At 32.1% G+C, this 15,278-nt stretch overlaps 1 protein-coding gene across 3 annotated transcripts in view; it reads left to right on the top strand.

Moving 5' to 3' along the window:
- Nucleotides 1–15,278, top strand: part of LOC106109304 — a 63,517-nt gene that overhangs the window by 40,191 nt on the left and 8,048 nt on the right. Inside the window, exon 1 of one of the 3 annotated variants that reach the window (XM_013290754.1) lies at nt 10,372–10,583. The exons of the other annotated variants lie outside the window; for them this stretch is intronic. Coding sequence (XP_013146208.1) covers nt 10,478–10,583 — 106 coding nt within the window. The 5' untranslated portion in view covers nt 10,372–10,477. Of the gene's footprint in view, nt 1–10,371; nt 10,584–15,278 lie in introns of those variants that run through there. 3 annotated transcript variants of the gene reach the window in all.

The raw sequence follows: 15,278 nt of genomic DNA, 5'->3' as shown, positions 1-15,278 counted from the left end.
AAAAAAAAAAAAAAAAAAAAAAAAAAAAAATATACCGTCGAATTGAATACCTCCTTCTTTTGGGAAGTCGGTCAAAAATAAAGTCATAAAGTTTGCATATTTTCATGCGAATGAAGCCGCACAGGAACAGCTCGTGTAGGTAAAATCGTCAAAAAATGCTCATTCATTTGGCCATATCAGAATAACTACATGCAAATTATATTTTTTTTTATATAGTGTTTAATACTTTAATACTTCCTTCAAGATTTCTTAATAATTTAATTGCTTGTCCTGTAAAGTTATAAAACTGCATGTGTCATATGGCCACGGAATTATAACATCATCTAGATAGTCTATTTTCGTTAAAGCGACGTCAATCCGCAATGCAGTTGCTATCCACTACGCAGTTACAACGAATATTAGCGTATATGTAAATCAATATGAAGGGTGTCTGCATGCAGATCGTTAGAGTGCATTTTGAATACTGAAGGGGAGTCACCCCCTTACTTAGTGAAAGGGGTTGTATAGCTAACTTAGCTTTTTTACTAGACTTTTAAATTCGACGTCATTTATTCAGATTAAAACATCGACGCAATCGGGATATAATAAAATTATAGGTTTACTTTCAAATTGAAGACTATAAAACTATCATCATCATCATCACCAGCTCACTACATGTCCCCACCGAGGGGCTCGGAGCCTACCCTAATGTTAGGGTGACTAGGCCATAGTCAACCACGCTGGCCAAGTGCGGGTTGGTTGACTTCACACATATCTTTGAATTTCTTCGCGGATATGTGCAGGTTGCATCACGATGTTTTCCTTCACCGTAAGAACGTCGGGTAAATTATGTACATATGAAAATTCGAAAAATCGAAAATCACATTGGTACATGGCGGCGGGATTCGAACCCAAGACCTGTAGATTACAAGTCAAGTGCTTAAACCACTGAGCCACCGACGCTCCTAAAAAAACTATAACTACAACTCCTGTAAAACTATAAATATGTTTAAAAACAGAGATAATCTTAGATATTCATTAAAAATCGTGTAATTATATAAAAAAATTGAAGCAAACAAAAATGAATTTCGGCGTTTGTGTACTTTGATTGGAAGATCTAATTTAACACACGATAATAAAATTTATATCTCTTCCTTATAATATGTTTGACTGATTATTTCAGGATTAAAAAAAACAACACTTCATCCGTATTTATATCGCTTGAAAATTATTATTTCAATTTAAAATTATCATTTTATTTGTTTAAAAGATCTTAAAATAATAGCAGATTTATAACAAACACTGACAACCTCTTTTAGTTTTAGTCAATTTTAGTTTCAGTTTAGTGCAAATGCAAGGCAGAAAAGGTTTACCTAATAGATGTCCTTTTCTTACCAAATCAGTTTTATAATCAACATTAACGTACTTGTAAAGGTGTAGTGTACCAATCTAAAGTCAATAAAGTGAAATAGCATATTGCAATACAAATATATTTATGCAACAATGCGTGTGGACATTCCAAAAGTGTCAAATATCGCGGTTTTCACCCGTCGATTGCCACCGCTGCTTGGCGCCGTGTGTGTTCACATTGTACCGATTGTACAATTCTCTCTAGTCTTTTTTACACGAGGACAGAGTACTACCGACATTGTTTAAACGCACACAAGACAGTACTTTTTTACAGTAGGTGTGCGTTGAAATAATAGGAGTAACGCACTGACTCACTGTGCTGCCCTCGTGTGAAATATTACCAACGACCTGACGCTGCGAAACGATACGTACGTCATCGGTGCCGCCGACCTGCGGTTATTTCCTATGTAAATTGCTAATTCAGATGAAAATTTTCTTCTATTATTTAACCTACTTCATAGATTTCTTCATAGATTGTGATGTTATTGACAGTTAAGAAAGCTCTAGAACAGAAGATTTGTCAATGTTCTACATGGAATAGGACTAGGTAATTTAAGTGAAAAAGATGTTGGAAATGAGAAGACTGCAGTTTCTGACTATACTTGTCTATTATTTCTTGCCAGTATTCTACAATATTTTAAATTTTAAATGTGTAAAGATGACTAAAGACGTGTTATTTGTAGATAACTTAACAGAACATCATTGACAGCGTTCAAGTTAAACTTGGCCACAGAACCGGTATCGAACGCGCCCTTGAATCGCACGGACGGACAGACATCCGGTTTTGCACTTTTCCATTACACCTTACCGTAAATAAGAGTCTAACAAAATCTATGTAACTATAGTACCAACTAATAATAGTAACTCATTCGTTTTAATTAGTTTGTTACGATATTATCTTATTGAATAGTCTATGATTTCCAGACAGTAATATCTATACTTCTATACTATTATAATAAAGCGTAAACACACACTTCTTTGTTGCCTAAGATGTCAACAATTACAGCATATTTTTGAAAAATTCGTTTTTTTAATAAAAAGTACACTTACGTCACGCTTTAGGCTATATATTTTCACGCCATTAAATTTATGGGGTGAATATATTTGGATAAAAACCATAATGTGGGAAAGAGACCACAAGTTGCTGCCAACATCAAAAAAGAAATATTGCTAAGGTTTGTCATGTCATGTCATTTTGACATTTGCTATTGATAATTTGACAAATGTAAACAATAAAGTAAAATTTTCATAATTTCATTCGGATGAAGCCACACGGGAACAGCTAGTCTTAATATAAAGTTACAAAACATTTCTGACAGTCTATTGGTTTATTTATAAACTTCTATTAGATTATTTTCTTACAACACTTAGGGCCTGCCCCATCATTGTAAACTGTCTGATAACAATCCAACGTGTAAAATATGTGATGGAAATATCGGATTTTGTTCCCTTATCGGACAGTAATGTTTAAGCTATCTAAGCCTCTATCAGCCAGTGGTAGAACAGGCCCTTACTAATATGCGTTCTATTTGACAGAAAATTACTAATTATGTTTTGCCATGCCATTGTCTATATGTATATCTATACTAATATTATAAAGAGGAAAGATTTGTATTTTGTATGTATATTTCTATTCTTTCACTAGAAAAACCTATTTTATCAGTGACTAACATAGGCTATATACTTATATTTTTTTAATTCACGCGGGAGAAATTGCTGCTCTTGCTTGCTCTTTATAACAACAGCTGGTAAGTTATAAAGAGGACAAAATGATAATACCTGAATATCGTGATGTAATGAAAATATCGATGTGTCTACATACAGACGAATGATTTCGCGTCATGGTCGATTGAATTAATTAAGGACAGCGTTGCCGGACGTCCATTTAACGATGACGAATAATATTTTCCTCGATTAAAAACTGTACAAACGTTAAAGTAACGTATATATATAACGTATAATTTGCTTTAGTTCCGTATTTTTAATACTCTCTTTTTTTTAAATTACTAGCTTTTGCTCGTGAGTTCTCTCGCGTGAAATTATAAAATAGCAAATTTGCATATTTTACTCACTTATAACGTATCTTTTTAATGGTGTTAGAATTACTGAAATTTTTCCGTTTATTTTTTGAGTTATTTCAATACATCCTAAAATACAAATCTCACCTATTTATAATATTAGTATAAATTAAAATAATAAGAATTAGGAAGTCTCCCTTTTCGATATTTAATTCTCCCGTCTGCTTCCACTAGACTCACTTGTCACACTTCTAATAAACTCCTACTTCTTAGTAATGTTATATGTCTGTTCTATGTCTTTTAACAGTGGTAGTGCCCGCTTTAACATCTTAGCACGAATGGGCCGGCACACCCGGTGTAATGCCACGACCACACAGAAGAGAGGCGTAAAATGGGAGCAATTCCGTGTTTCGTCTGATGAGTGTGGTGCCGGAGGCCTAATTTAAGTCCCTTTCTCTTTACCACTCTTTTCCTATAAGGAGAAGTTGGGAAGAGGAAGTGGATTTGACGGTGGAGGAGATGCATAGGAAGAGGAAACATCCTCTTTATGTGCGTCTCCTCCTCCGTCGTATAAGGGTAGGCAACGCATCTGCAATTGCGGATGTCTATGGGCAGCGGTCGCTTCGCCATTTTGGCGGTTTCAGGTGGCCGATTGCTCGTTTGCCACCTTATGTTATAAAAAAAAAATGTCTTCATTGACATTCTTCTCATTACGTTAGAAAAACTGAAATAACATGTTACTGTAAAGATTTTTGGTAGTGGAAGCTTGTAACCGTGAACAATCTGTACTTTAACTTGAGTCAACGCAAAAAAGTATCAATTAGTTATGCCATGGTCATTTTACAAACATTAAACTTTAATAGACATTCCAAGAATTGTAGCACTCAGATTGATGTTGTTAATAATGGAGATTTATTTAAAATTACGTAGAAATCTTGTTAAATTATTTATAAGTTAGTTATGATGGGAACAAAACAGTTACGACACGTAAAAGAAAACAGTTATAGGTTTTAAGTGAACACGGCCGTTGGTAGAAAGATACGTAAAATTCATAAAACCTACTTCTTAAAAGCCCATATTAGTTGTCTTCCACTAGATATAGCTTAGATCATCGGCTGACAACGAACACATAAGTTGGTGATAAATTCAGTTGTAGCTAGTCTTAATTTATCCAACAACTAGCTGTTGCTCGAGACTTAGCCCGCGTGAAATTAAAAAAATAATAAAAAATAAAGCCTATATTACTCAATGATAACATAGCTTTATAATGGTGAAAGAATTATTTAAATCGGCCCAGTAGTTTTTAAGTTATTTCAATACATACAAAAATGCAAATCTTTCCTCTTAATGATATTAGATGACACTGTCCCTAAATAGAGAATTCTGAATCTCATAAAATCGATTGAAAGTACCTTCGCAATAAGGCTTTAAGCGCTTTACTAAAACAGTCCAGTAAACTGTCAGTATATGCAAATTGGCGATATGTTCTTGTACACTGGAATGTATCGAAAGCCGGATCAATTTGTTTTAGAAAGTAGACAATTCTGTTAGCTTTTGCAAAAACGGATCTTACACATTATCTTGTAATCCCATCCGTTTAACTATGTAATACACTAATTTAGGCAATAAAATTATAATACTCGTTTCAATAAAAATAATGAATTACAAAATGTTGGTAAAAAATTAAAATTTTGTAAAACACTTGAGTATATTGAGATTTTTCGATTGCTATTTTTTAAATTGTCAATGGTCATAGCGATGGACTGTGTTATGACTTTGCAAGGGCTTTGAACTCGTGTATTAATTTCCGTTTCCGTATTCAATATATGGATATAGGTTATTTCTGTCCGTTGTATGAAAACAAGAAGTTATTTCTTTATACACTTGACCAAGTATTTCGGCTTAGTCACCCAAAGCGAGAAGGTTAATGCACATTTTGCATAAAATACGTATTGTGAATGTGAAACACGTATTATTTTATAGTCATGACTTTTATATCTGACATTATTTAACCAGACATTTTGAGAATAATAACGAAATCTGCTATCTCGTAATAAAAACTAGAATAACAGAGAAAATATCAGAACACGTCACAGCAATGTTAATCCAACGTTTGTAATTTAAACACAAACTGAAAGTTTCATAAGACTAATTAAAAATATAATGTTAAGTTATCTTACTTACTAATATTATAAATACGAAAGTTTAGATGAATATATGTTTGTTAGAATTTACCGCCGCAACACTGAACGAATCTCGATTAAATTCGGTATAGACGTATAGCAATCTAGATTAACACATAAGCTACTTACTATTGTTTTTATACCACGCGGACGTAGCCGCGGGCGACAGATAGTTAATAATAAATAAAAATTAAAATATCAAATTACAATCAATTGTTACAAAGATAGTTGTCGTTTAACTACCTTAAATCATACTATTATAACTCAAACAACCAGATATACGTTGCAAAACAACATTTTATTAAACGCCGTATAATGCCAATTATATAGCGAAAAAGTTATCTGACCTAGTGGACATACGTTAAACTAAATTAAATGAAAATGAAAAAGTTTTCGTCCTATGTTAATAAAATTTCCTAACGTTTAGTACAAGCTTTATCGTCCTCTATACTCGTACAAAGAATGCCGGAAAAGGGGTCGTAAGTGGGTAGGTCGCGGTCCAAACGAGTCTCGTTTTAATTCTGAAACAAATATTGTGGGCACAACTTATTAAACAAGCTTTAATTTGAATACATATACAATCTTAGCATTTCCTGTGCCTTTGCTTAATAAAAGATTAGTAATAAAATACGATTTATTTTTTCCATAAACGATATTTTATAGACGTTTAAATTTTACATACTCAATTATCAAGTCGTATATAAATTAAGATAAAATTAGCACAGCAGAGCTATTGCAATATCGACAAACTGCACTCGTTTCAACATACAAGAGTGATTATATTCGACTTAAGATTGATACGTCGTCGGTGTAAACATTTTGAAACCTCTTACATAAACACTGTAATATTTAGCCACGTGACCCTGATGACGCTACTTTAAAAATGACTACCTGTATACATTCAATACAGCCTTGCTATTAACTACTTTGAAACGCGTAATAAACGTTTAGTAAGAAAATATTACATTGTAATACAAAGCCTGTTTAATACCATATTATAATTAATGAAATGGCATGTTTCCATAACGGAGCCTTCTTTTGTAATAAGGTAATGCCATCTATCGCTAAAAATCCGAAACTATAACTAGTCGCGGTCTTTCATACACTATTAAGATAAAAGAGTTTTACGATCCTGTTAGAATATTTTGATAGGATAAACTTAAAATCGGAACGAGAGCAATTTTTTTGGCATCAAAATATTAAAAACCTCATTGCGAATAACACTACACTATTATTATGTAGAAACAACTTTTGTGCTAGTTTCTCAAATTATCAGGTTTATTACCTGTTTCGGAATATGACATTATATCATTTTTTATAACTGTTTCTACATACATAAAAATACTTATTTATTTCGAGAACAACGTAACAGAAACTTAACAACATAACCAAAACATTCTCTTGTATTTTATTGGCATATCTATATTTAATTTGTAAACAAAACTGACTTACGGACTCTTATCAAATACACAATAAATATTGGAGTTATAAGCCGTACTTTATGTAACTAGTATACTTGTCTTTATAAAATTTAGTTATCTTTAGCATAGATACATTTTGTAAAAGGACATTTTTTTTCTACTTAAAACTAAAAACTTTTACGATGTCAAATAACTTTTAGTTTAGCGAATCTTATTTGTTGTCTATCCAAATAAAACGACAATCGATGACAGCATTCAGCTAGCTGCCATTAATAAAAGCAATATATTGATATTAAGACAGACCGTTAATTCGCACCGCTTCAAGCAACCTGGAATTCTAGTTATAAAATTTGAGTAATTATTAGTAATTATGATTAAAGCTAGGTTTTTATTGTCTTTTTATACTTTGTTTGTTCATATAGTCATATGCGACGATTGAAGTATGTAACAGTTCTTCATTTCATTATAACGGCAACAGATGGCAGCAGATTTGTAAAAATACAAACGATTCAACGAATATTACAGTAGGCGCTACGATACATTTATTAAGTCAATCGCATAATGATAACTGAACTGTCAATCGCATAATTAAATAAATATGTCATGCTATTAATTGGTAATAATAATCTATCCAACATCTAAAATAATCGATTCTCGATTCCTTTAATAGAATCGCAACGAATTCCAACAAATCATAGCGAAGCTATCATAATCGTAAAGTTTTCATTACCAATCTATGATTACATGCAGCGTACAACCGACCTTAACCTCGCTACACGTCACTGCAACTATGTCGTAAAACAAAACGTCGTCTACCTTCGCAATAGTCGATTAAACTGGTATAAATTGTAGATGTTAAGATAATTAGTTAAGCAAATCATTTAATCAAAATTACCTTACTGTCACACTCAGGGTTATTTATTACTTACCTTTAGTTTAATGAATAATATAGATGTTAAGTACAGATTTATCGCACTTAATGAATGTTAACACGCTCACTGCGTAACAGGCCGATATCGGCCTGACGCGGTACTTAAGCTGGTGCGGACGAAGAAAACTATCCCTCTCGCTAGTGCGAAACGATTATCTCAGGTGTATACATTACATTACATAAATTGTATACATTATGTTACTACAAAGTTATAGGAATTTAATCTATTCTGGCTGGTGGGTCTAGAAAGACTTGCAACGCACTGGCGGAAATATCATTGGGGGCGCATTTTGGCCCGCCGCCGCACCAGATGAAGAAATATGATTTTACTTGCTGCAGTAAATGTGTTAAGGAACTTCCTATAGGATTATCAATCGTCTTTGTACATCAGTTTGTATGCGTGAGTTAATATGTCACACATTTCAATGAAATAAGAATATTATATTTTTATGACAGTGGAAATTCACGGTTACTTTAAATGAGCCGCTTTTAGTTTTTCAAGATTCCGCGATCAATGATACGTAAATGTTTAAACACTCAAGTTAATAAGTTTAAAGGTTGTGTGTTGCGTCAAACGTAGACCAAAGATGCACTTCTCAACCTCTCCAACAGCAATAATATTTAATTTACAATAAATTAATTATTATCAGTATTAAAACATACTTTTTCCTGTATTGCTGACGTATTTTGTTAAGTTAAACAAGTTTTTGCATTGCTTTGAATTGACAAAAATCTATTAACGTGTCAAAAAGTTTTTGGTTTCTTATCTATAGTGATAAAATGCTAATTTTTTGTCAATAACTTTTAGTATTGACAGGTTAGGTATTTTCATTTGAAAGGATATTTCTTACATGTATTATATCTTGTTTTATATTTTCTACGATAAGATAAATAATGCAAATGTTATCTTCCTTAACAAATTCACTTTCTATGATTTTACATAATTTCATTTGAATTTAGAATCACCTTTGTAATTGAATTGGAATTCACGATATTGACCTTATCAATGAGTTGAAAATATTGAATATTTGTGCATTAAAATAAAACAACAAATCACACGGAATATATACATGTATACTGTTCTTAATCTTACTTCTTACTAATATTATAAATGCAAAAGTTTCGATGGATGGATGGATGTCTGTTACAGTTTGTAGCCTAAACGGTTGAACGGATCTCGATAAAATTTGGCATGCATCTAGAGGATACTCTGGAAGAACACATAGGCTACTAACTTTTGTTTTCTTTTTAATTCCACGCAGACGGAGTCCTGCGCGAAAGCTAGCCATATTATAAATGCGACAGTTTAGATGGATGGGTGGATGTTTGTTAGATTTTGTAGCCTAAACTGCTTAACGGATAACGATGAAATTTGGCAAAGATGTAGACGATGGTCTGGAAGAACACATAGGCTACTTACTTTTGCTTCTTTTAATACACGCGGACGGAGTCGCGGGCGACAGCTAGTAATCTATAAATATTCTAAATCTATTAACATATAAAATCGGGTTCAATTCATTGTTTTAGTTTTAAAATGTCAATGACCGCTGCTGTTTAATAACGATAACACAGTTTGTGTAGGATCGATAATTACGACTGACAAAGTTAAATATATAGAAAGCGGAAATTAATACAATAAGATAAACAATTACTTCTTGTTATTTACACCTAATTACGATAAATATTTAATAAGACTAGAAGAATAATATGAGAACAATATCCTTTGTAAAATTAGAAAATGTTGCTTCCTCCGTAAGACAGTGAAAACCTAACTATCTCTTCGTAGATCTGCCTTAAAGCAGTCAACCGTTACAAAAAGACCTCGTATAGCAGCTGACGCCAAAACACGGCAAAATACATCCATCCGTTTAGTGCAATTAAATTTAAGTCGTATGATGATAGCAATAAAAACTCATTTCCCTGGTTGCTTTTGTCATTTCATGTAAAAACTTTTTGCTTGTTTTACTAGGTCCACGACCTTCTAGTAATATACGTGATCTGACAATGGTTTTTGACAATAAAAGTAATCAAATTTTCTCATGAAATTAAATAAAATTTGAGAATATATTTTTTGATATGTTTTCACAATTGTCCGTGAAAAATTAACAAAATTAGATAGTAATCGCTATAAAAATAAATAGAAAGTAAGCCTGTTAAATATTTGACTTTTTATTCAAATTAACACTTCGATGTTTTACAACATTTTGGCACAGAAACAGAAATCTTTTATGATTTCGTCCCCACCTCAATAACATTGATAGCTTTGGCTACACTTTCTACAGACCTCTGCAAACATTTGCCTGTAATATAAAGTACATTTACATTAGTTTAATTTCTTTTAGTATCGGTGTAATCGAATGAGATTAAAATAAGATTGGATCGTAATTACTTCGGTCGAGTGATCGTGGTAGTGGTAGGAATGGTCGTGGGTGAGTCAGTCCGAGGCGCGCCGCCGGCAGCCGCGCCGGCTACCAGCGTGCAACATGACAATTACATAAATAAATAAATGACAGCCGCGTGTTCCATGGAACTAAAATGACTGAGGAACAGGACACTTTCAATTCGTGGGAGCTGAACGGACTTAACTCTTTGGACCTCTGGGATTACACTGTCGAACTGGAGTGCCTGCAAGGAACTGAAGGTTAGTTGCTTACGCAAGATTGTGAGAGGGACGTCGCATTAACCACTCGGTAAAAAAACTACAACGTGGTAGTTGCCATGGAAATTAAAGTTGAACGCTCTGACTGGACGCTTTCATGTCTGCCATTATACTCAGATAATTATTGTATTTTTCGATTAAAAAAAAATGGTTGAAATAAATTGTTCCAACAAAAACTTAAATTAATCCCAAATATGCAATAAAACAGTGCTTTATTCGTTCCATACCGGCATACATTATCCATAGTAATCTTATCTAAGGTTGATTTTTATGGATTTGATCTACTTTCAAATTGACTATCTATTTATTCTATTCTACCAGTATTTAAGAACGGTGACTAGACAAATATAGTCAAGCTAATTTTTTTTTGTTTCTAAATGTAAAATGTCTCGTCCTAAGCTTAGCGCAAAGTACAGTATTGGGTAAATCTACTTATCTTTTAATTTGAGCGTCATACGATGTATCTAAATCTGTTTTATCAATTGGTTTATGAATTGATATTGATGACGAATCCATAATCTATACAAATAGGATTGAACACGTGGATATTACATTAACATTGGCCAACGAAAATAAAATTGGTCGCTAAAATTAATTCTCAAAATATTATATTAAGAGTTTCAACTAATGAGATCTTAAGAGATGTAACTCCTTCTGTCGCTGTTTGAAAAAATTCTCAAACTAAACTCAACGTAGAATCATTACCAAACTGTAAAAAACGAAAGTAAGAATACAAAACAGCAGTAAAACAATGCAACGTTTAAAATGCGTATCTATTTAGTGTCAACGGGGCACAAGTTAATTTACATATCTGGTTATTGTAAGCAGCTTAAGAACAATACATTGAAGAAAAAAAAGAAAATCTCTCGCAGTACAAGTGTCAAGTACTTATGTTTTATTGCTTCATCGTCGTGAAACAATAAAACCAGTGATAATTGTCGAGACACTTAACCACGCAACAGCTGTCAGACTGCATCTGCTTGTTCTAGTTGAATAATTTCTTGAACATCCAATTAGCCTTAATAAGGCATTTCGTAATCACTTAGACTAAGACACACACAGGCTAAGGGCAAAGAGAGTTGATTGCGTCTAATGTTTCACTTATTTAAACTTTGAAATGAAATGAAATAACGTTTAATCTTATCAACACTACAACACAATTAGAAAAAACAAGTTAATTAAATAAGAAATAATACGTTTTTGATTAAAAGATAAAAGATGTATTTAAAATCAGTATTGCAAATTGCAATGCTGACCGGATTTGGTCCTCGCTCGGCTATAAATGCTGGATGCTTCAACATGAAGCACCAGCGCTGATCTTCCGCGATGTTGATTTATATTTGGAATTATCAATGAATAAAGAATAAAACTGAATAAAGCCAACAATTATTCACTTGTATTGTAGATTTTTTAATGTAATAAATGTAGTTGTCTATGAGATCTATGAAGAATCAATGGTATGAAATATGGACGTCAGAGTAACAACTTCAGTTTTCTTTAAAACTCTTCCCAACGTTTTTCCAGAATGGAATCTAAAAGTATGCAATTCATTCTTGCTACAGATATCTGACATTATTGTTACTTTGTAATTTTTTTATTACGTGATCTGAATTGCTTAGTGATCGACTTCTTGATTAAGAAGACGAAGGTCTTGTCCAGCCAGCTATGACTAACGCTTGTTTTACATGCTATCTCAATACACGTAGATACTACATAGATTAGATGGATGAGTGTTTGTTAGAGTTTGTAGCCTAAACGGCTTAACGAATATCGATGAAATTTGGTATAGGTGTAAAGAATAGTGTGGAAGAGCACATAAGCTTACCTTGAAATCTATGTGAACTGAAATCGCGGGCGAAAGCTAGTAAATAATAAATAGCTTCTTTTACAACCTTCTTGTCAAATCGCGTTTCATCTTATTTTTAAAATTAATGTATTGCAGTGTTGGGAGCGCACCAGACCCGTAACTCTTACTACATTTATAGATACGAGTTTGTAAATATAGGGTTTTGTTTTATTTTTTATTTCGTGTAAAAAAATTAAGTAATATTTTAATTAGTTCAAAAGCTTAGCGGATAGTCTTTTCCCATATTAGTATTGGAAAGTGTTAAACTGTTTTGTTAACGTTACAATTATTATAAACTTTAGAATATTACATCTCACATTAAAATTTCTTAATGCTTATATAATTTACCATTATTATGAGAGTTTTAATATAATTGTAATACAAAAATTAGCGAGCGTTTTGAAACTATTAGGCTGGTATGCGTTCACTTACGAATACGAAACAGCCGCTTTATTTGCTTAATTACCTTCAGTTACTTTGAGTTTCTGATATTTTTTTAATTCACCTTAATATATGTATAATTTTAAATACGTTTAAACAAGTTCTTTGTTCTGATATTTATCTTTCACAGTTATAGTTTCACACATACGTTTTGGTATTTGTTACGACCGGTTCTGTCAAAAATAAGGGCGCGGATTATTGTGTTTTGTGAATCTGTGGAGTTAAAATGCACTGCAAGTGTTGCGGTGAGTGTTTATTTTATAATCTGTTTTGTTGTTATTGTATACGTGGGTTTATATTTAATCAATTTAGTAGCTATTGTTTACCATATGTAAAGTATGGGAACACGGTGTACAAAATATGTTTTCGCTGTTTTTAAACAATCCGCTTTGTACAATGTATTTTTCGCAGCTGGAAAACATGGAAACATTTATAACACAATACTATGGTATAGTGTAAAATATTTAATATTAAATAATACTGCTGACAATATTTATTGTTAACCGGGATTGCTATACTGCTAAATGGGAGAGAATTCACAACAGAAACTAGCAATTTAGGTCAAATAACTACGCAATTAACACAGTTTTACATTTCCTTTTATCAAATTGCACAATAGTTACGAAGCTTTTTTCACGATTACAATTTAAATGATAATTTTAGATTAATAACGGTTTTTAATTATTATTCATATTATCAATGATTTAATTACTTGATTCATGACGTAAATGAATTATTTACAATAATTTGAGAGGTTTGTTTTTGATACCATTTGACTTCATAAGTAGTTCCCACACCTCCTTACTATTTAGTTAATTTCGTATACAATAATGTAAGAATTCATGAAGTTGATTGAATTATCACATATAGTGGATATAAAAAAGCAATTTTAAAGTGTACATTTGTAACTTTTTTTAAGTAAACGTATGTAGGACATTAACCTAACAATTGTGATCTCGCGCATCAACGTGCTTGTTCATCGCCTCGAAGCACTCCGCGGCTTGTCTCATTATATCACTCATTTCACAAATAGCAAACTCCACACCGGAACGTAATGTCTAGCTGCTGCTTCAAACATTATCTAGCCATAATAATCTTATGGCAAAACAAAACTAACTAGGGATTTCGTTTAATAACCATCATAGTAAAATCCCATTTTAGAACAAAAATTTGCTTGTTTTAGTTAATTTAATTATTCTAGGTAACTTATCCTTTGTTTTTAAAAGCTTTAGCTTAAATTGATATCAAAACATTGGCTAGTATAATTATAAAATAAAAAAAAAAACTTTTTTGTAATTGGCGACTGCTATCTTGATTTAGAAAAATAATCTATATTATAAACTTGGTTATCGTGACTTCAATAAAGGAGACTAGGTCGTTATAAAAAGATATTAAATAGAAATCATATCTTACCGGTAACGCATCACAATGATCCGAATGGACCGAAGCGCGAGAAAGTATCGTGTCATAGAGACCTCTTTTCTAAATAATAAGTAATCATTAGAAATCCACTGAGGTTCTTGTACTGGCATTGTTTCGATCAAAAACGATTATTCAAATATGAGGACAGTTATCTTAAGATTCGACGGATAATTTTCCTAATAACACACAAGATCGTTATGGTTTAATAACATACATTTATAATTACAAAGTTAACATGCAATAAAAAGTTACAAATGAAAGTTTACGTATGGTACATTGTAAGATTATCCCCTAACGCAAATTCTATTTACTTTCAGTATAACAAATAGTAAGGAAATATATTAAACTCTGGGAAGTCTACATATTATTGTGTTTTTATGCAGTTAACTGGAGAAAGTGTAAAATCAATGTCAATATGTAATTTTAAAAATCGTATTAAATATTTGAAATACTGAATTTGTTCCTCAAAACCCTCTCTTAACTTCATACATGAGGGGATTCAAACAATGCGTGCTGACAAATCCTAAAAAAGTTGATTTAAATTTTGTTAAAGTTATAAAACATATTATGTACAACCATATTTATAATTACAAAGAATTAGTGAAAAAAACGCACTTCAAGATGTTGATGACTCCTTTAGTTGCTTGGAGTTTTGTCAGTCGTTTTTTTTAAGTCTCTAAATTACTTCGCACATCGCGAACCGGTTCTGCTGATGTGTGGTTATTATGGGAAACTATACTCCCGTTCTGTGTTAAAAATCCCTTAATTTTTAAGTTGTCAATAGCAAACTGCTGACTGAATTGTATTAATAAAAATCTAGTTTTGTACTAAGCAAGTAATTTTAGGTAGGTAATTTACACATACAATACATAGGTAATAAATAAAACCGACTTCCAAACAAAATACACGAAAAACAAAACAAAATGCACTAAAAACAAAACAAAATACACCAAAAACAAAATATTCTC

The sequence above is a fragment of the Papilio polytes genome, unplaced genomic scaffold (assembly GCF_000836215.1).
Source record: "Papilio polytes unplaced genomic scaffold, Ppol_1.0 DF821289.1, whole genome shotgun sequence".
Lineage (NCBI taxonomy): Eukaryota > Metazoa > Arthropoda > Insecta > Lepidoptera > Papilionidae > Papilio > Papilio polytes.
Note: the sequence above shows the minus strand (reverse complement) of the source record. Positions and strands in the feature narration are given on the sequence as shown.